The sequence below is a fragment of the Salvelinus sp. IW2-2015 genome, linkage group LG13 (assembly GCF_002910315.2).
Source record: "Salvelinus sp. IW2-2015 linkage group LG13, ASM291031v2, whole genome shotgun sequence".
NCBI lineage: Eukaryota > Metazoa > Chordata > Actinopteri > Salmoniformes > Salmonidae > Salvelinus > Salvelinus sp. IW2-2015.
In genome coordinates, this window is record NC_036853.1 from 23041077 (window position 1) to 23063757 (window position 22681).

The 22681-nt window shown below is 42.9% G+C and overlaps 1 protein-coding gene across 6 annotated transcripts; it reads right to left on the reverse strand.

Annotated features, from left to right (window-relative positions):
- Positions 1-2756: 2756 nt before the first annotated feature.
- On the reverse strand, positions 2757-17876 carry LOC111971553 (neuromedin-U). Of its 6 annotated transcripts, none has more exons than XM_023998381.2 (9): positions 16434-17876; positions 14056-14111; positions 13865-13912; positions 13582-13635; positions 13379-13405; positions 4244-4297; positions 3378-3431; positions 3246-3283; positions 2757-2978 (listed from the first exon to the last, which is right to left on the reverse strand). In XM_023998381.2, exons 1-8 carry the CDS (start codon positions 16579-16581, stop codon positions 3248-3250), a joined length of 477 nt encoding a protein of 158 aa, XP_023854149.1. In that variant the 5' UTR covers positions 16582-17876; the 3' UTR covers positions 2757-2978; positions 3246-3247. The 6 variants fall into 6 exon arrangements, with proteins under 6 accessions (XP_023854149.1, XP_023854148.1, XP_023854147.1 ...); XM_023998380.2 differs by having other exon boundaries at positions 2757-2955; positions 4244-4324; XM_023998379.2 differs by having other exon boundaries at positions 4244-4324.
- Between the last annotated feature and the right edge of the window lie 4805 nt (positions 17877-22681).

Consider the following 22681-nt stretch of genomic DNA (forward strand, 5'->3'; position numbering starts at 1 on the left):
TTATAACAGCTTTGCACACTCTTGGAATTCTCTCAACCAGCTTCATGAGGTAGTCACCTGGAATGGACTTCAATTAACAGGTGTGCCTTGTTAAAAGTTAATTTGTTCAATCTCTTTCCTTCTTAATGTGTTTGATCCAATCAGTTGTGTTGTTACAAGGCAAAAAAAGAAACGTCCTGTCACTGTCAACTGCGTTTATTTTCAGCAAACTTAACATGTGTAAATATTTGTATGAACATAACAAGATTCAACAACTGACACATAAACTGAACAAGTTCCACAGACATGTGACTAACAGAAATTGAATAATGTGTCCCTGAACAAAGGGGGTTCAAAATCAAAAGTAACAGTCAGTATCTGGTGTGGCCACCAGCTGCATTAAGTACTGCAGTGCATCTCCTCCTCATGGACTGCACCAGATTTGCCAGTTCTTGCTATGTGATGTTACCCCACTCTTCCACCAAGGCACCTGCAAGTTCTGGGGGGAATGGCCCTAGCCCTCACCCTCCGATCCAACAGGTCCCAGACGTGCTCAATGGGATTGAGATCCGAGCTCTTCGCTGCCATGGCAGAACACTGATATTCCTGTCTTGCAGGAAATCACGCACAGAACGAGCAGTGTGACTGGGGGCATTGTCATGCTGGAGGATCATGTCAGGATGAGCCTGCAGGAAGGGTACCACATGAGGGAGGAGGATGTCTTCCCTGTAACACACAGCATTGAGATTGCCTGCAATGACAACAAGCTCAGTCCGATGATGCTGTGACACACCGCCCCAGACCATGACGGACCATCCACCTCCAAATCGAGAGTACAGTCCTCAGTACAGGCCTCGGTGTAACACTCATTCCTTCGACGATAAACGTGAAACCAACCATCACCCCTGGTGAGACAAAACCGCGACTCGTCAGTGAAGAGCAGTTTTTACCAGTCCTGTCTTGTCCAGCGACGGTGGGTTTGTGCCCATAGGCGACGTTGTTGCCAGTGATGTCTGGTGAGGACCTGCCTTACAACAGGCCTAGAAGCCCTCAGTACAGCCTCTCTCAGCCTATTGCGGACAGTCTGAGCATTGATAGAGGGATTGTGCATTCCTGGTGTAACTCAGGCAGTTGTTGTTGCCATCCTGTACCTGTTCCGCAGGTGTGATGTGCGGATGTACCGATTTGCCTACCGTCTGTAAGCTGTTAGTGTCTTAACGACCGTTCCACAGGTGCATGTTCATTAATTGTTTGCGGTTCATTGAACAAGCATGGGAAACAGTGTTTCTTTGAAAGACAGGGTCCTGAAAAAGGGACATTTCTTTTTTGCTGAGTTTACATTCTTTTCTGATAGTGAAATTGTATTTGTTGCAGCATTGGGACATCTACTGTTTAGAGGAAGTACTGCACCTTGGAGCAGCTATCTTCCATTCCTTGTTTTATTTATTTAACTAGGCAAGTCAGTTAAGAACACATTTTTATTTACAATGACAGCCTACCCGAGCCAATTGTGCACCACCCTATGGGACTCCCAATCAAAGGCAGATGTGATGCAGCCTGGATTTAAACCAGGTACTGCAGTGACACCTCTTGCACTGCTATGCAGTGTCTTAGACCACTGCGCTACTCGTGAGCCCTTGCATCCCCCACAAAACAAAGAATTTGTCATATTGTCAGGTTGATTAATGAAAGGGACCAACCTATCTCCCTTTAGGGTCAAGGTTTTCAACAGTCTTAAAGGAATGTAACATTGCCTTGGGATGGGCTTGGTGCTGAAAATATGACTGTGCTTTCTGAGATGTTCTTTTTACCACCACTAGATAGCGCCAAGGTGAAATATTTGATCCACACGGAAGTGAATTGATCCTGCATCAGATACAAATGTGTGTTCGTCTTCTGTTTTATCTGGTACAATATTATGTACAGCTGGCAGGTATTATATTTTACCAGCTCTTCTCACCCTTTGGCAGAGCATTCTAGCTGTTGACTGAACACATGCTTTCCGCTTGGCGGAGTTCTCACTCAGAGACTTGTCTTGTGGGGTGTCTTGTTGCTTCACACTCCCAACCTCCTCCATCCCCTACCCAGATCTAGCTTTCCAGGACACAGCAGCCTGCTCATGGGTCACTATCAGTCCACAGCCTTCCAGCTACTTCTTTCAAGAAATACTCCCACAGTGGGTGAGAAACCAGAAAGGAAAGAGATACACGTCAAATGACTCATCCGTTGTCATATTTTTCACAGTATTTGTGTAGTGTCATTATCGATCATACAGCCACTGCTGTGTGTGTTAAGTCTGATAATAGTTACTAGGTCACAAAAACAAAGTATACATTTTTATTCCATTTTCCAGACCTGACTCTCCACAAATATTTTCCTAATTAACAAAACTATTAATCAAGCTTCAATGCTATAAGGTAAATACAATTAGTACGTCATCAGAATGAGTTTACTTCTTCACCTGAATGTAATAGTTGGTAGCTGAAACAATGAGGTTTTGGTATATTGAGACTATAATCAGCCTTTCTGGTCTTTCGTCTGTTTGAAAGGTAGAGTTTAATCACAGAATGCAGGTGCAACATAATAGTGTTGGGTGAGATCTCAATCTTGTGTCATAGGAAATGTTTCAGAGAGAGACATTGTTTTTTGAGCACACTAAGTATGGCCAAGAGTATTGCAGCTCACACACACTCCTCTTGTGTGTTCACTGACAATTCTCTTTGTGCAAGTTTCATAAGCAGTATCTGTCTTTTTGCAAAATCATGCCACCACAAAAATAACCATATAACAATGCTTTTAATTCAAAAGACACATCATCGAAACACAAATAAGACTTTTGGACAAACAAAGATTATTTTACTTAGACTCATTTCTTTGTTCTTCATTTTGTTTCTTCATTCTTTCAACATCATTTTGGTGGAGGTCTGGACCACTCTGATGGCTGTGCCTGTTCGGGTCTCTGGTTCTGTGTCATCTCTGTACAACGTATAGTAGGGACTCTGTAACACGTTGTTTTAAAGGGTCAAGGCCATGCAAGCACAAACACAGTAGGCTACTACTCATGATAATAATGATCATCTATGTTTTCACAGTAATAATTACCAAAGCGTTTCATGGAAACCTGCCTCCCCACTCTGTCAGATTACGGTTTGATATGTTTTTTTCCCCCCATTCCCAACCCTTTCAGGGTACACTAGTAAATGGACATCAGTGTTACAGCAGTGTTTACTAATGATAATGGCATTGAGAAATACCCCAAACCTTACATTCACTCAAATTCTAGGGATCTTCTTCCATTTCTTGGCTGTAAGAAAGAAAAACAAATGTTACTGATGTATGAAATCAAATCAACTTTGGAATGGAGTTAATGCCTGTTCCCTGAATGTGTGTATTCATACCCGATATAAGAAGTACCCTCTGCTCTGAATTCCCCCAGGTCCCTGGAGATGATCCTACACAGAAAGCACAGAGGATATCAATGATCAGGCGATAGAAATTCAGGTATTGTCTTACTTGAGTAAGGCAGTATTTATTCAGCCGACAACCACTTTAAAATGAAAAAAGTCAACATTTCAGTTGGAACAGAAAGAAGTGTGCTAGATATCCTTGTTTATCTGTCTAAACTCCTTTTCCACTTATTTCATTCTTTCGTAGGCAAAACCATTAGAGCAGACGTCACTCCCATTGAGTCTCTGCAGTAAACAGACACACACTAAGCGGAGCACTTTTCCACTCACAATTCTGATGTAGCTACTATGTGAACGCCAACCCCAGGTAGAATGAAGGATTAATTATGTTGAGTTAAAGCACAGCGATGTGGATGTTCACCTGTCAGATGCACTAATTTTAGACTGTAATTACCTGAATCATGGAAAAGAACAGCTAATGTAGACGAGTACAGAGAGTGACAATATGTGTAAAAAAGGTAGCGTCTATACGCACAATGAAACAGTCTCATAATAGGACAACACACTGGAAAAATGACAAATCCTGGATACATTGGCAAAGTGAAAAGAGAATAGCCTCCAGATGCCCTAAATTGACTGCAAAGGGCACATCAAGAGTTTTAGCTCTCCCAATTAAATAAAAGCAAAGGGTGCTCACAATATCTTTAATTTGATCATTAGTATCACACTATAACAAAGCACTGCAAATTGTGGTGGCTTTGTTATATGCGAGTCTAAGAGACTACTGAGAGATTTCCTCTCCAAAGAAGTGACAGGTGCAGAGTAGAGGTAAAACGGAACATGCAGAGTGTACATACGCGGACCACAAACTCCTCTCCTCTCTCTCGTCTGGTATGGAGTTGAGGAACTAGCTGCAGGAGAGGGTGCATCACAGGGGACTGACACATCCACAAAACATCCACATACAGACAGACATGGAGAAACATGAACAACTGCCCGGACATAGAGACAGAGGGCTGCAGAGAGGAGTCCATATATACACACACACACACACACACACACACACACACACACACACACACCCTAACATCCCATCCATACAGACACAAGTATGAATGCATGCTCCAATGGATGCACCCATGTGAACGAGCACATCCGTGCGAGGGCAGGCGCCCACAGACACACCAGGGTTGGGCTCAATTCAGAATTTTTGAATCAATTCCCATTCCACTCATGAGTTGAAATTCTAATTGAATTGGCCACACCTTACAGGATGTAGAATTTGAGTGACAGGAAGTAGAAGTTAATTCAGTGCATTTCAAATAAATTCCAATCAGTCATAGAACATGAGTTTCATTGAATCTGACTGGTCACACTTCCAGATAACAATAAGTATCACTTTTCTCTGGAATGTTCATATACTCTTTTAACATTAGTGCTTAGAATAGCCAATTATAATTCCACCAAACATTTAATTTGTTTGGCTTCTTTTTGAATCCCTCAGGGTCAACTTGAGGGTTAAACTAATGCATTCTGGGAAATGTGGTATTTTCCCCATATTGAACAAAATGTAAGTGATTAATGAAATATAATGAATATTCATAAACAGGTTGTTTTCCTTGATCGTTCCTTCAAGAGTTTGTTCTGAAATCAATCGTTTCAACAATATATTTTACGCATGTATATAATGACATGTTTTATGTTCAATAAGTATATTTGTACACTACCAGGTACTTTACCCTGCACCTTAGACTGCTGCCATATGTACATAGTCATTGAACACTGGTCACTTTAATAATGTTTACATACTGTTTCTTCCACTTTATATGTATTGTATTCTAGTCATGGCTCATCAGAGATAACTTATTTTGTAATTGTTTGCTAGGTATTATTGCACTGTTGGAGCTCGATTTGCACATGTTATCGCAGGTGCAATGGATTGCTTGAACCACAAACGGTGAAACACAAGCATTTCACCGCACCAGCGATAACGTCTGAAAATCTGTGTACGTGAACAATAAACTTTGATTTGATTACACCTAATATAGAATAGGCATTTGAATTTAATTGAATTAAATTCTATTTACTTTCATTCGTATTCAAATTACAATTTTGGATCCTGTTTACTACCTCAATTCAAATTCCAGAATTTAATTGGAATTTGATGCATTCTCAATTCAATTCTGAATTGGGCAACACTGACACACACACAGTTGAAGTCAGAAGTTTACATACACCATAGCCAAATACATTTAAACTCAGTTTTTCACAATTCCTGACATTTAATCCTAGTAAAAATTCCATGTCTTAGATCAGTTAGGAATAATAGAGAGAATTATTTATTTCAGCTTTTATTTCTTTCATCACATTCCCAGTGGGTCAGATGTTTACATACACTCAATTGGTATTTGGTAGCATTGCCTTTAAATTGTTTAACTTGGCTCAAACACTTCGGGTAGCCTTCCACAAGCTTCCCACAATAAGTTGGGTGAATTTTGGCCCATTCCTCCTGACAGAGCTGGTGGAACGGAATCAGGTTCGTAGGCCTCCTTGCTCGCACATGCTTTTAAAGTTTTGCCCACACATTTTCTATAGGATTGAGGGCAGGGCTTTGTGATGGCCACTCCAATACCGTGACTTTGTTGTCCTTAAGCCATTTTGCCACAACTTTGGAAGTATGCTTGGGGTCATTGACCAGTTGGAAGACCCATTTGCGACCAAGCTTTAACTTCCTAACTGATGTCTTGAGATGTTGCTTCAATATATCCACATATTTTCCCTACCTCATGATGCCATCTATTTTGTGAAGTGCACCAGTCCCTCCTGCAGCAAAGCACTCCCACAACATGATGCTGCCACCCCCGTTCTTCACGGTTGGGATGGTGTTCTTCAGCTTGCAAGCCTCCCCTTTTTCCTCCAAACATAACGATGGTCATTATGGCCAAACAGTTCTATTTTTGTTTCATCAGACCAGAGGACATTTCTCCAAAAAGTACAATCTTTGTCCCCATGTGCAGTTGCAAACCGTAGTCTGGCTTTTTTATGGCGGTTTTGGAGCAGTGGCTTCTTCCTTGCCTTTCAGGTTATGTCGATGTAGGACTTGTTTTACTGTGGATATAGATACTTTTGTACCTGTTTCCTCCAGCATCTTCACAAGGTCCTTTGCTGTTGTTCTGGGATTGATTTGCACTTTTCGCACCAAAGTACGTTCATCTCTAGGAGACAGAACGCGTCTCCTTCCTGAGCGGTATGACGGATGCGTGGTCCCATGGCGTTTAAACTTGCGTACTATTGTTTGTACAGATGAACGTGATACCTTCAGGCGTTTGGAAATTGCTCCCAAGAATGAACCAGACTTCTGGAGGTCTACATTTCTTTTTCTGAGGTCTTGGCTGATTTCTTTTGATTTTCCCATGATGTCAAGCAAAGAGGAACTGAGTTTGAAGGTAGGCCTTGAAATACATCCACAGGTACACCTCCAATTGACTCAAATGATGTCATTTAGCCTATCAGAAGCTTCTAAAGCCATGACATCATTTTCTGGAATTTTCCAAATTGTTTAAAGGCACAGTCAACTTAGTGTATGTAAACGTCTGACCCACTGGAATTGTTATACAGTGATTTATAAGTGAAATAATCTGTCTGTGTCACGGCCGTTTATAGGAGTGGACCAGGGCGCAGCGTTTTGAGCGTACATACTTGTTTAATATAAGAATTCGCCACCAAAACAATAAACATCAAACGACCACGTGAAGCCAACGTAGTGCTCACAGGCAACTAAACATGGACAACTACTCACAAAACCAACATGGAAAATGGCAACCTAAATAGGCTCCCCAATCAGAGACAACGATAAACAGCTGTCTCTGATTGGGAACCCATCCAGGCCACCATCAACCTACATAACCCTAGACAATACAAAATCCCCATAGATAACAAAAACCCCCAGACAAGACAAAAACCCCTAGACAATACAAAAACTAAACAAACCACCCTTGTCACACTCTGACCTAAACAAATAATAAAGAAAGCAAATATAACTAAAGTCAGGGCGTGACAGTCTGTAAACAATTGTTGGAAAAATTACTTGTGTCATGCACAAAGTAGATGTCCTAACAGACTTGCCAAAACTATAGTTTGTTAACAAGAAATTTGTGGTTTGGTTGAAAAACAAGTTAATGACTCCAACCTAAGTGTATGTAAACTTCCGACTTCAACTGTACGTACACACACAGTCCTCAGTACAACCCTGTGTTCATTTGCAGACTCTGCATGTTTAGATCGACACATCACATAGTGACAGCACGCTCTCCACATGCAGGCCATGCCAGGACATTGAAGTGCTATACCTTCTCTACTAATGTAATGTACCAGCGTCATGCGTAGGTAACATTGGACAACATTTGGTGTGGGATGTCATTATGACGAAATTTAAGTGATGTCAGATAACCAATTACAATCAGTTAAATACGCATTTTCATGGCGTAATCACAATGTCTAGGAAAGACATCATATTTTGATTGTTATCTGGTTGACAAGTTTTACATTTTGTCAACTCAACTTGATTTTACTGTGCTAACATCCTCTGAGGATGAACTTTGCAAAGCCAATCTCTGCCCTGTGACTGTAAACAGAGCTATATCCTAAATTAATTAATGACGCCATCACAGGAAATAGAGGATGTCATTTCGGTGCCATTACAATGACTTGGAGACTTGAGATGAAAATTGTTGGCACTTAAAAATACAGTCTTCCATTAATTATTCAGACAGGGCAGAAAATTACTCCCTTCATTGTACTTTCTGTTTATCTAATTTACGCTAATGATGTTCCCCCACGTCAGTCATTCTGATGACAGCGGAAGTGAGGGGGGCATGAGTAATTCCAATTCTCATGCAAACAAGACAGGATACACTGATGTGTAAACAGGTGTGTCATGCACCCCAAAAATGTGAGGGGGCACAAAGTATGTGAGAATAGCTAGGGGGTGGTCTGTAGGGGGGCTAGGCCCCCGTCCATAAGTTAGAGAATTTAGCATTTTTCAAACACCTGAAACACCTTTTTCCTGCATAATCCTTATGCTTAATTCCATATCATAAAAAAAAAATGCATATCTAAGCATACCCCTTGAGCTGTCTGTATCCTCGTGACTGGGGAATATTTTTTTAAAGAAACTAAGTGCTCTATTTTAACAAACCTAACACAATGGTAAATCTAAGCGCATGCGGTAGTGCTATACGTTCAGGGGTGTGTCAGAAATATTTGTGCCATTTTCACTATCGGCACACTTGCTGGCGTTGGCGCGAAAGGGCTGGGTTTTGATTAATAAACAAGTTGTGGGTATGTTGAGGCATGGCCCCTCACTGGCCAATCAGAACGTGCGCCATGGTGAAATATGTGGTTGCTTCGAGCTGTGTATTTACGTTTTTTTAGGTATTGCCTTGGAATCAACTCCAATGTTAGTCTGTTACAGTTTGTTAAATAGCTTAAGGAAGCCAAATAACAAAATGTAGACCTAGCTTTGCTAAATGCTAACTTGAACCCATTTGTAGTCCACATTGTTCTAAGTAATTGCATGGCTTCAATAGCATTCACACTGATATAGGGGCCAGACCTACTGTAAATTGCATTATAGCTGAGCATGGACATGCCAAACATTATCAATAAGCAAGATTAAATTATTTATTGATAAGGCCTAAAAAGAGAATGAATAAGTCTAATCAAATTCTAAACAAAACAACTTGTTTTAAATAGGCTATGTTACACTTAAAAGGCACCATCATTTCTCCCCGTGGGCATCTAATATTAAAACAACGCAGACTATGCAGGGTTTATGCGCCTCCAAACTTTTCACAGTTGCTGCACTTTGATCCAATATAAATAGAAACGGAGAATGTCCACTCACCGTTATACTGCGCCCAAATAGTCCTATGTTTTATGAACATAATCAGAACCATTTTAAAGACCAGGTAGCCTTCACCCACCTCCAGAAGTTGCATTGCAAGCGTGCCACGGACTTTGTCACCATAAAACCAAGAAGGTGAATCATTCTAATAAGTTGTGGTAATAAAATTTAAAGAAAAACATTCCGGTTTTTTTAAACAACAAATAAATCACCAGGATAAAAAAAAAGACGCATTTCTGTTGAACAAGCGTTCGTTATAGTAGGTTTTGAACATATGAAACGGAAAACAAGCCATTTTAACAGACCAGATAACTTCTAAATATGAGGTTCACCGGTATTCACCGAAGTTCTCATCTCCCGTTTCATGATGGGCATGGACACCTAGCCTACATCATGGAGGGGGTTTTACGCACGTCCAAAACGTGACCTGCATGGCTAAAATAATGTGGGCCTGCCTACAATGCATAGATAAAAAGGGAATGTCAGCTCACTGTTTTACTCCTCTCAAACTTTATATTTTAATAAAGCTTTGGTGATTAAGATGTATTTCCAAGCGGTCTCAGGAGCCAAACCCTTTATCGACAGTCTCGACTTCTTTATAATTGCATTGGGCAAACAAAAAAAGCCGTAATTGAGAGGGGAGGCTAAGCTTGGTTTTTAATTTTAAAAAACGAAATGGGAAAAAACGTTTTTTTTCTATTTCTAAATACAAAGTATACAGGCACCAAAAGCACATTAGGCTACTGTTGTTCCATGCACATATGGGTAGTGTGAGTCACGGCTGTATAGGCTGTGTTTCCACTGTCAAAAAAGACGCAGGCCTCCTAATTGTCCTTAGGATTTCTAAGCAAACAGCTGGAGGCAGGGCTTTCTCCTAGAGAGCTCAATTTTTATGGAATGGTCTGCCTACCCATGTGAGAGACGCAGACTCGGTCTTTAAGTCTTTACTGAAGACTCATCTGTTCAGTAGGACATATGATTGAGTGTAGTCTGGCCCAGGAGTGTGAAGGTGAACGGAAAGGCTCTGGAGCAACGAACCGCCCTTGTTGTCTCTGCCTGGCCGGTTCCCAACTCTCCACTGGGATTATCTGTCTCTAACCCTATTACAGGGGCTGAGTCACTGGCTTACTGGTGCTCTTCCATGCCGTCCCTTGAGTCGGTTGAGTCACTGACGTGATCTTCCTGTCTGGGTTGGCACCCCCCCTTGGGTTGTGCCATGGCGGAGATCTTTGTGGGCTATACTCGGCCTTGTCTCAGGATGGTAAGTTGGTGGTTGAAGATATCACTCTAGTGTTGTGGGGGCTGTGCTTTGGCAAAGTGGGTGGGGTTATATCCTGCCTGTTTGGCCCTGTCCGGGGGTATCATCGGATGGGGCCACAGTGTTTCCTGACCCCTCCTGTCTCAGCCTCCAGTATTTATGCTGCAGTAGTTTATGTGTCGGGGGGCTAGGGTCAGTCTGTTATATCTGGACTACTTCTCCTGTCTTATCCGGTGTCCTGTGTGAATTTAAGTATGCTCTCTCTAATTCTCTCTTTCTTTCTCTCGGAGGACCTGAGCCCTAGGACCATGCCTCAGGACTACCTGGCATGATGACTCCTTGCTGTCCCCAGTTCACCTGGCCGTGCTGCTGTCCCAGACCTGCTGTTTTCAACTCTCTAGAGACAGCACCGGTAGGGATACTCTTAATGATCGGCTATGAAAAGCCAACTGACATTTACTCCTGAGGTGCTGACTTGTTGCACCCTCGACAACTACTGTGATTATTATTGTTTGACCATGCTGGTCATTTATGAACATCTTGGCCATGTTCTGTTATAATCTCCACCCGGCACAGCCAGAAGAGGACTGGCCACCCCTTATAGCCTGGTTCCTCTCTAGGTTTCTTCCTAGGTTCTGGCCTTTCTAGGGAGTTTTTCCTAGCCACCGTGCTTCTACACCTGCATTGCTTGCTGTTTGGGGTTTTAGGCTGGGTTTCTGTACAGCACTTTGAGATATCAGCTGATAAGGGCTATATAATTAAATTTGATTTGATTTATTTTAATAATGCCATTACCCGCTAAACCAGCTTTTGGTTGGTCTTAAATATCCCTATCAGCGCTGCCTGAAATGATCACTTTGGATCATATTTTTAAGGACACACCTTGAGATATTGGGAACCTACACTATATATACAAAAGTATGTGGACACCCCTTCAAATTTGTGGATTCGGCTATTTCAACCACACCCGTTGCTGACAGGTGTATAAAATCGAGCACACAGCCATGCAATCTCCATAGAAAATAGTAAATGGCCTTACTGAAGAACTAAGTGACTGTCAACGTGTCACCCGTCATAGGATGCCACCTTTCCAACAAGTCAGTTTGTCAAATTTCTGCCATGCTAAAGCTGCCCGGTCAACTGTAAGGGCTGTTATTGTGAAGTGGAAATGTTTAGGAGCAACAACGGCTCAGCTCCGTAGCGCATACAAATCATCTGTCCTCGATTGCAACACTCACTAACAAGTTCCAAACTGCGTCTGGTAGCAACGTCAGCACAATAACTGTTCATCGGGAGCTTCATGAAATGGCTTTCCATGGCCGGGTAGCAGCACACAAGCCTAAGATTACCATGCGCAATGCCAAGTGTCGGCTGGAGTGGTGTAAAGCTTGCCACCATTGGACTCTGGAGCAGTAGAAATGCATTTTTTGAAATGATCAATCACACTTAACCATCTAGCAGTCCGATGGACGAATCTGGGATTGGCGGATGCCAGGAGAATGCTACCTGCTGGAATGCATAGTGCCAAGTGTAAAGTTTGGTGGAGGAGTAATAATAATCTGGGGCTGTTTTTCATTGTTCGGACTAGGCTCCTTAGTTCCAGTGAAGGGAAATCTTAATGCTACAGCATACAATTACATTCTGGCTGGTTCTGGGCTTCCAACTTGTGGCAACAGTTTAGGGAAGGCCCTTTCCTGTGTCAGCATGACAATGCCCCCGTGCACAAAGCAAGATCCATACAGAAATGGTTTGTCGAGATCGGTATGGAAGAACTTGACTGGCCTGCAAAGGGATGGGATGAATTGGAACGCCGACTGCTAGCCAGGCCTAATAGCCCAACCTCACTAATGCTCGTGGCTGAATGGAAGCAAGTCCCTGGGGCAATGTTCCAACATCTAGTGGAAAAACTTCCCAGAAAAGTGGAGGCAGCCAAGGGGGAACCAACTCCATATTAATGCCCATGATTTTGGAATGAGATGTTAGACGAGCAGGTGTCCACATACTTTTGGTGATGTAGTGTATCTGGGCTAGCTAAAGCCAACTTCATAAAATTGCTACGTGACTAGTAGTATTACAGAGAAACAACAACAACAAAAAACTGGACAAATCTGACCCCTATGGGCATGACGCCTCTGTGTGGACACATGCCGCACCTAAAATAGTTTAAGAAAGTGTGCATCTTGCATGCAGAGCAAGAGACAAGGGGAAGGGAAGCACTTTGGCAGGTGGAGCAGTGTTTTTTCAACCTTTTTCATACCAGGGATGGGAAAACGATGGTATTTCCTATACCAGAAACCTACGGTCCTATCTCCTTGGAGGACAACTCTTGAGAAGTTAACAAGCTGGGCAGCAATAGAGTGTGTGTTTGTGTGAGCGGGCATGCATTTTGAGAACGTGAGAGCTGGGGTAATGTGATATGCAGCAAAGTGTCTGCAATTCATAACTCTAAATATTTGGTTTACTCCGGAAATAAAAACTAAGCTAAAACCTAACACTTTTTCAAGATAAAAATTCACGTTATGGAATAAAAAAGGTAATACAATACTAAAAACACAGTACAAGTAACAGATAATAAAACAAAAATGCAATGTGCCTTCGTGTCAAGCCGCAAAGCAGTGCACAGTGAAATTGAGCTTTAACCCAACTTACCGCCCCCTCTGTTAAGCCAGCACCTTGTTGCTTAACATAATGAAATAAAAACTGTATACGCAAGCAAACACATACACGCACAAAAAAAAATTGTCAAAAGGTTGGATGTTGATTGCATTGATATTAGTTACCCTTAGTGAACACTTTTCAATAGACGGATGAAACAGATGCCGCACTTACCCTTTTACTAGGATTGTCCCGTCCTTTCTGCAACGACAATGAAATAAAACAAAATTTACTCGAGAATGATGAAACACTGCAAATCTGAATATACATGCAACTGTGTTGTGCTCACATAGTAGGATAAACCACAATGTGTGTATTTATACTTGTGATATGATTATTGTTTGAGCTACTATGCTGGAACACGAAGGGTGGAATACCTTAGACTTCTGTACAAGCATCAACACACAGAGTTCTCCTAAAACATTGGGTATCTAGGGTAGCAACCAGAGAGCAGGGGGAAAGAGGTGAGCGCAATCATCTGATACGGTTGTACACCATTTTCATTTCAAACCTGTTATTGACTATTTTAAATTTCATCATAATTGGAATTGATCCTGAACTTTAAAATATGAGAGAGGTTCAGAGAAAGAAAACATTGAACATTCATCCATTCTCTTCCGCACTTTCATATGAACATTTCATTATTCTAGTCTTACTCACCCGAAATGGCAGGTCTGCAGAAAGGTAGGATGAGCACACATCTTCTAGCTATGGGAGACAAGACGAGTGTTGTTATGAGAGAGGGAGTAAACATGTCTCTGTATTGCAAAGGAGAGAAACAACTCAGTCTTAGCATGGGAAAATGGAGAGAGAGAGAGAGAACAGAGAGACACTGTAGTTCTGTGGCCTACCTGTTTGAGAAGCTGGTACTGGTCTATTGTTGCTCTCTGCTGTTGTATTGGAGAACCTTCCATTGAAACACAGGCAGACACGAGTATCATTACATCATCACATTGATGCTGTATCACTGAGCTAATAGGAGTGTGTATATCGTGATTAAAAACCATAACAATCCATTTTGAGTGGATCACAGTCATAAAGTAATGCATTTTGACAATATGACAGGAGGATGGGAACTTGGAGAGTGTATTGAAGTTCTGTGTTATCCTGGGGTCATATTTGTTCATATTCAAAAACTCAGTGACCAACTAACTATGAACCAACAGCTCTGTATCCCAAAAGTGTACTGATATCCAACAATGGTCTTTCTTTAAACCACTATTTTCCCTTATAGATTCCTCTTTCCCTCTTCTGTCCTTTTTGTCTGAATTGTCCTAACAGCACACAGCAATAGCTCTGTTATCTCTTCCTGTCACCATCGCGGTTTAAATGTCTCTAAACACCTGTGCCAATTATCACATGAGAGCATCAAAGCCGCGATCATTCGCTCAATGTCACCGCAAATAACCCTTAACAAATACAATTTATCACGTCACTGAAGAGTGATTGACACGATTGCCATTCTGAATCTATTTCTGTCTCAATCATTTGTGACATTATTGCTGTTTGGAGTCGAATCCAAGCCAATGTTTAGAGTCATTACAATGTTGCCTGTTTATCAGGCCCAGAGTTTGCCTGCCTCAGATTATGCTGACATGTCTCTGGGGGGGGGGGGGGGGGGGGYATTGTAGGAGATTCAAGCTGTCTGTCATAGAACAAAGAAAGGAGTGAGAGAGGGGGAAGAGGGCCATGCATGAAATAAATAGAGAAATTACCAGTGCAGTAAATACACTAAAAATCATAATTTTACCAAAACAAATGTCTAGCTGCAACAATGTCACAATAGATGTTATTCCCAGAAAGGTTTGACAGTACTCATGGGTAAATTTGAAACTAATGATCAGGCTCATCCACAACAAGTTCCAATAGGATGTCCCATTATGGTTCAAAATACCGTGAAATGAACTGATGGTGGATTAGGAGGTCATTCCCTTTCCAACTTTTGTCAGTTATGTATGTTACATGGCTATGGGGGAGTTATAAAAGTGTAGCCTAATTCCATACTCAAAAATAGGTCTGGATTTCCCAAAATCATCATAGCACTAAAATCATATTTCTTCCAGTTAGTTTGAATAGAATTAACATGACCTTTACTGTAACTACTGTAAGATGCTTTTAGGAAACCCAGCCCAGGGCTGTTCAATTCCAGTACTGGAGGGCCGAAACACTTCTGTTTTTGTTTCTATCTGGTAGTTAAGACCAGTTGCACTCACCTGGTCTCCCAGGTCTGAATTAGTCCCTTATTAGAAGGAGAAGACGAAAACCAGAAGTGTGTCGGTCCTGCAGCCCTAGAACATCAGGTTGCAAAGCCGCAGTACTGGTGGTGGGAGTTTATAGGCTTACGCCAGTGCTCTATGCAACCCCGTTTATAATCAATTCATTTCCAGTCAGAGAAAATCCCATAAACGAAAATATAGTCTTGGATAATAGGTTATATAGGCTAAATGAAAACCATCGTTGTAATGAAAGGTCGCCCTACGATCAAATCTAGCAAATCTCTTATTGTAGCAACGATCTGGGAGACACCAGGCCCTCTTCAGAACAAAGTACATTTACCAGTTGAAAGTGCTGATAGTGTTGATGACATGGCAAACGTTTAATTAAATGCAACAGGCAACAATCGCCGTTCATTTACCAATAATTATCATGACAATCTGCAGTTAAGGTAGACTTGAGTAAATGTCAAGTTTTTAAATATTTCTCCAACCTTCTCTCCTTTGGGCAGGTTCCCAAGAATGTGTAATTACGCACAATAATAGAATGTTTGGCATGTGAAATAATCTTGAGTTTAAATATTGATATGGGTCTATTCATATTGTAAGGGATTTAAATACAACTACCTTGGGTCTACAGATAAATAAATAAATAAAATTCAGGAATTGTACACATTAAAGCAAACAAAGTGAGATGATTGATGAACCTATTTTTATTTTGTAGTCTAAACAAATGTCTATATTTTAAGCATTTATATTGTTGTTGTTGAGCTTGTTGATTAGGCCAATTAGCAATTTATGTTGCCCAAATTCAATGGTTTGGAAAAACCTTTGATTACAACTTTACATGTTTCATAACCTATTAAATTAGGCTACAGCAAATTCCATTGCTTCCATATTCCATATACATTTACATTTTCCATTGCTTAAAAACGTTTTTCGTTTTAACATCTCGACTTGGACTTTTAGCAATGCACAAGACCCAAAGCATGCTCAAAATATATTATTAAACTTACTTTTGCAGATGGGGATCGCTGAGATGAGGAGAACAAGGAGGATGAGGCTCGCGCTGCTGAGCGGGTTCATTGCGCTGGTGCTGAGGCTGCTCATGTAGCTTGCGCTGCCGCTCTGAGAGACTCTGGTTTGGCACTGAGGGGTCTTCATAATTACTTCTCTCTGGTTGCTATTGGCTTCTGTTCTTGTTTATCTGTGATAAATACTATTCCACCGGAACAATTTTAAAACACGAGGTCACACCCTCTCTACATCAATGACACTACACTGCGTCATTAATTCCACATCACATGCATAGGCTACACTAGGCTGTGGCCTATCTAATTGATGATTGAGGCTATGAGGAAACGTGATGCTATACATCAATAATATTCTTCCTGAACAAATACACGAATGAGAACAGCATATGTTTGACAAAATGTGTCTAAATCCAGGCCTTTAAAACACCAACATAATGAAATAGATACTGTAGCCTAATGAACTTACAGTTGAAGTCAGAAGTTTATACACCTTAGCCAAATACATCTAAACTCGGTTTTTCACAATTCCTGACATTTAATCCTAGTGAAAATTCCCTGTTTTAGGTTAGTTAGGATCACCACTTTATTTTAAGAATGTGAAATGTCAGAATAATAGGAGAGAGAATGATTGATTTCAGCTTTTATCTCTTTCATCACATTCCCATTGGGTCAGAAGTTTACACACTCAATTAGTATTTGGTAGCATTGCCTTTAAATTAACTTGGGTCAAACGTTTCGGGTAGCCTTCCACAAGCTTCCCACAATAAGTTGGGTGAATTCTGGCCCATTCCTCCTGACAGAGCTGGTATAACTGTGTCAGGTTTGTAGGCCTCCTTGCTCACACACACTTTTTCAGTTCTGCCCACACATTTTCTATAGGATTGAGGTCAGGGCCTTGTGATGGCCACTCCAATACCTTGACTTTGTCGTCCTTAAGCCATTTTGCCACAACTTTGGAAGTACGCTTGGGGTCATTGTCCATTTGGAAGACTCATTTGCAACCAAGCTGTAACTTCCTGACTGATGTCTTGAGATGTTGCTTCAATATATCCACATAATTTTCCTACCTCATGATGCCATCTATTTTGTGAAGTGCACCAGTCGCTCCTGCAGCAAAGCACCCCCACAACATGATGCTGCCACCCCCATGCTTCACGGTTGGGATGGTGTTATTCGGCTTGCAAGCCTCCCTCTTTTTCCTCCAAACATAACGATGGTCATTATGGCCAAACAGTTCTATTTTTGTTTCATCAGACCAGAGGACATTTCTCCAAAAAATCTTTGTCCCCGTGTGCAGTTGAAAACCGTAGTCTGGCTTTTTTATGGCGGTTTTGGAGCAGTGGCTTCTTCCTGGCTGAGCGGCCTTTCAGGTTATGTCGATATAGGACTCGTTTTACTGTGGATATAGATACTTTTGTACCTGTTTCCTCCAGAATCTTCACAAGGTCCTTTTCTGTTGTTCTGGGATTGATTTGCACTTTTCGCACCAAAGTACGTTCATCTCTAGGAGACAGAACGCGTCTCCTTTCTGAGCGGTATGATGGCTGCGTGGTCCCATGGCGTTTATACTTGCGTACCATTGTTTGTACAGATGAATGTGGTACCTTCAGGCTTTTGGAAATTGCTCCCAAGGATGAACCAGACATGTGGAGGTCTACAATTTTTTTTCTGAGATCTTGGCTGATTTCTTTTGATTTTCCCATGATGTCAAGCAAAGAAGCACTGAGTTTGAAGGTAGGCCTTGAAATACATCCACAGGTATACCGCCAATTGACTAAAATTATGTCAAGTAGCCTATCAGAAGCTTCTAAAGCTATGGCATCATTTTCTGGAATTTTCCAAGCTGTTTAAAGGCACAGTCAACTTAGTGTATGTAAATTGTGCTGGAATTGGGATACAGTGAATTATAAGTGAAATAATCTGTCTGTAAACAATTGTTGGTAAAATTACTTGTGTCATGCACAAAGTAGATGTCCTAACCGACTAGCCAAAACTATAGTTTGTTCACAAGAAATTTGTGGAGTGGTTGAAAAACGAGGTTTAATGACTCCAACATAAGTGTATGTAAACTTTCCGACTTCAACTGTATATCCTCAACAGTAATCAAATGTGTCCAGAGACTTGACAAGAAAGTGACAAGAAGTAATGAAAACACAATATTAAACAAGACTTTAAAATGGAACTGTGGGAATTGAACTCTATAAAGACCTAGGCGGTTGTTAAAAGGAATGTTTAGCTTTTAGGGACCAAAAAAACAAGACCTAGAGATTCTATGGCTACAAGTTTTCAATTTTGCTTATTGAACTTCAACTGCTGAAAGAGGAGAAGTGTATTTCCTGTATGGGGAAGATGGACTCAAGTGAACGTTGACAACTTCCAGTGAACGTTGACAACTTCCAACACATTACTGGCATGGACAGCACTTGGTCCGGAAAGGGCATTATGGCGGTATGGAAACTGCATAATCATGCGAGTGCCTGCATGTAAGGAGGTCCCTTGAAACACCACGACTGGCTGTTATATAACATCACTGCTGTTTTGCCACCACACTCATATTAGAAATTTAAGGGACTGTTTCAATAATTCTAGTAGGAAAATGAACCCAGGCGTAGAGAAACACAGCAAGCAGAGGTAAGGGTAAATCCAGAACTTTTCCTTAGTCTTAACAGAAACAAGGCAACCGCACACTAATAAAACATGAGACCTAAGCAAAGATACAGGCCAACTGAGGAACCCAAATAACAAGGCAACCAGGTGAACAGAAGGTAAATAAACACAGGTGAATCCAATAAGTAATAATCAGGGTAACCTGGAAACTAGAAAACAGGGTACCGCCCTCCAGCGGTAACCTAAGGAAACAACAATCAAATAACACAGAAACTGTGACAGGACCCCTCACCCTCCCCCTCAAGGAGGCTCCTTACGTTCCACCAGGGGTAGCTAAATGGCGACGGAAATCCCGAATGAGTCCGGGGTCCAGAATGTCCCGAGCCGGAACCCAGGATCTCTCCTCAGGACCGTAACCTTCCCAGTCCATGAGATACAGAGTCCCACGCCGGAACTGGCGACTTGAGAGGATGCATCACACAGTGTAGGCTGGCTGTCCCGCTATCATGTGAGGCAGAGGTGGAGGCCGAGTGGCCGGAACCAGAGGACTGAACACCACAGGCTTGAGTCTGGAGATGTGGAAGGTGGGATGAACCCTCATGGACCAGGGAAGATGAAGACAATAGGCCACTGGATTAATGTGCCGTAGAACCTTGAATGGCCCAACGTAACGGGGTGCCAACATTCTTGATTCCATGCGCAGAGGCAGATCCCAAGTAGACAACCAGACCATCTGGCCTGGACGCATGAGAGGACTTGAATGGCGATGACGGTTGGCCTGTTGTTGAACCTGAGCTGAGGACATCAGGAGTGCTGACCGAGCCCTCTTCCAGGTCCGATGGCAACGAGAGATGAGACGTTGAGCGTATGGAACCGCCACTTCAATCTTTTGATCTGGAAACAGAGGAGGCTGGTATCCGAACAAAACCTGGAATGGTGACAGGCTGGTGGAGGAACACTGGTGTGTTGTGTGCGTACTCCACCCAGGGAAGATGCTGACTCCAAGTGGTGGGGTTGGTGGACACACAGCACCGTAAAGCAGTCTGCAGATCCTGGTTCACCCGCTCCGCTTGACCATTGGACTGAGGGTGATAGCCCAAGGACAAACTAGCTGATGACCCCAGAAGAATACAGAACACCCTCCAGAATCTGGAGGCAAACTGGGGGTCCCGGTTGGAGACAATGTCCAGAGAAAGTCTGAAGAGGAAATCATGCTGAATAACTAGCTGAGCAGTCTCACGGGTAGATGGAAGCTTAGGCAGCGGAATGAAATGTGCCGCCTTGGAAAAGCGGTCCACAATGACCAGGATGACAGTGTGGCCCCCTGAGGATGGAAGAACCGTGATGAAATCCATAGAGAGATGAGACGAGGGTCGAGAAGGTGTTGGCAGCGGATGAAGCCCCAGAGGCTGCTGACGGGGAGCCTTGTTCCGAGCGCATGTTGGACAGGCAGTCACAAAGGCCGAGTGTCCGCCTCCGCCGAGGGCCATCAAAACCTCCTCAGAAACTCTAGCATTCGCTGCCCTCCTGGATGAGAGGTGAGATGCGACGAGTGAGCCCACTGAAGTACCGTGGACCATGCCTCAAGAGGAACAAAGCCAGGTTCTTGTGGTCAGTCTAAACCATAAAGGGATATTCCGAACCCTCCAAACAATGCAGCCATTCCTCCAAAGCCAATTTGACCTCAAGAAGCTCCCGATTTCCGACATCATAGTGTCTCTCAGCTGGAGTGAGACGCCCGGAGAAGAAGGAACAGGGATGAAGCTTTCGGTCTTTAGCCGAGCGCAGAGACAGAACAGCGCCAATGTCAGAGGCATCCACCCCTAACATGAAGGAAAGAGGAGGATCCGCATGAACTAGATTGGGTGCAGAAGAAAACAGACGTTTCAGGTCCTGGAACGCCTTCTCAGTAGCAGGGGCCCAGCTTAAATGCCCAGCCGAGCCCTTGGTGGGCGCTGTCAATGGCGCAGCCACAGAAGTAAAGTCTCTCACAAATCTCTGGTAGAAATGAGCAAAACCCCAAAAATTCTGGACTTGCTTGACTGTGCTGGGTCGCGGCCAGTTGACCGCAACTTCTACCTTATGGGAGTCCATCCGTACACAGCCCTGAGGCACGATGTACCACAGGAAGGAGATCTGAGGAATGTGGTACTCAAAGTTTTCGGCCTTCACGAACAAGTGGAGAGAAGGGAGTCTTTGAAGAACTTGGCAAACATGTTTGATGTGTTCAACCATGGACCCGGAGAAGATGAGGATGTCATCCAGGTACACAAACATTTGAAGGAATTCGCGCAACACATCATTAACCAGGGCCTGGAAAATGGCTGGAGCATTTGTATGTCCAAATGGCATGACACAGTACTCATAATGTCCATTTCGGGTGTTGAACACTGTCTCCACTCGTCTCCCTGTCTGATGCGCACCAGATTAAACGTGTTCTGTAAATACAATTTTGAGAAAACCCTAGCTCCCTGGAGTCTTTCAAAGGCTGACGATATAAGAGGAAGAGGGTAACGGTTCTTGCTGGTAATGTTATTTAAACTCCGATAATCAATACAGGGATGTAATCCCCCATCCCTCTTTCCAACAAAGAAAAAACCCACTTGTGCAGGTGAAGTGGTCAGCCGAATAAAACCAGCCGCCAGCCCCACCTTAATATAACTGTTCATGGCTGCAGTCTCTGGACCTGAGAGAGAATACAGCCCTCCTCTCAGAGGAGTGGTGCCCGGCAGGAGGTCGATGGCACAATCATAGGACCTGTGAGGAGACAGTTCACTGGCCCCTAATTTGCTGAAGACCTGACCCACATCCTAGTAATCCCAAGGTACGCGGGAAAGATCAGGCTTGTTATCCTCAGCCGGGGGAACAGGAGAATCGGAAGCCTCCAGACAAGCAGGGCCAGAAAGATGTGGAGAGTTGCTGGCAGGTGGACTGGCATGAAGGATTCCATCCCAGAACTCTTCCCGAGGGCCAGTCAATTTGAGGATTATGGATAGAACGCCACAGATGTCCAAGGACCAGGGGAAGCTCAGGAGAGTCCACCAAATGTAACTGGATAAACTCCACATGATAATCCAGAACTCGTAGCTGAATAGGCATGGTGAGTTGCTTCACCTTCCCAGACCCTAGGGGTTGACCATCCAGTGGAGTGACTGACAATGGAATGTCCAGCTTAGTGAGAGGCAGCCCCTGTTGGCGAGCTAATGTGAGATCCAGAAAAAAGCCGGTAGCCACTGAGTCTATGAAAGCAGGAATGTCCAACTGCCCATTGTCCCACCGCAAGGTGCGTACGGTGTTGGCAGCTGGTGACTGGAGAATACTGGCGAGTCAATCTACTGATGATTCATCCCGTCCCTGTCAGCTCGGGACAGGAGGCACGGAAATGTCCAAACTGTCCACAGTAAAGACAACGTTGCTCGTTAATCCTGCGCCTTCCATCCAGAGTGGAAAGTCTGGTGCGTCCCAATTGCATCAGCTCCTCGGAAGGATATGATGGCGAACCAGAGTCGAATTGAGAACTCTGACGGGGTACAGGACAAGCAGATGCAGCATAAGAGAGTGGAACAAACAAAGAATCAACTCCCTCAGCGGAACCTGAAACACTGGAAACAACTCCTCTCACG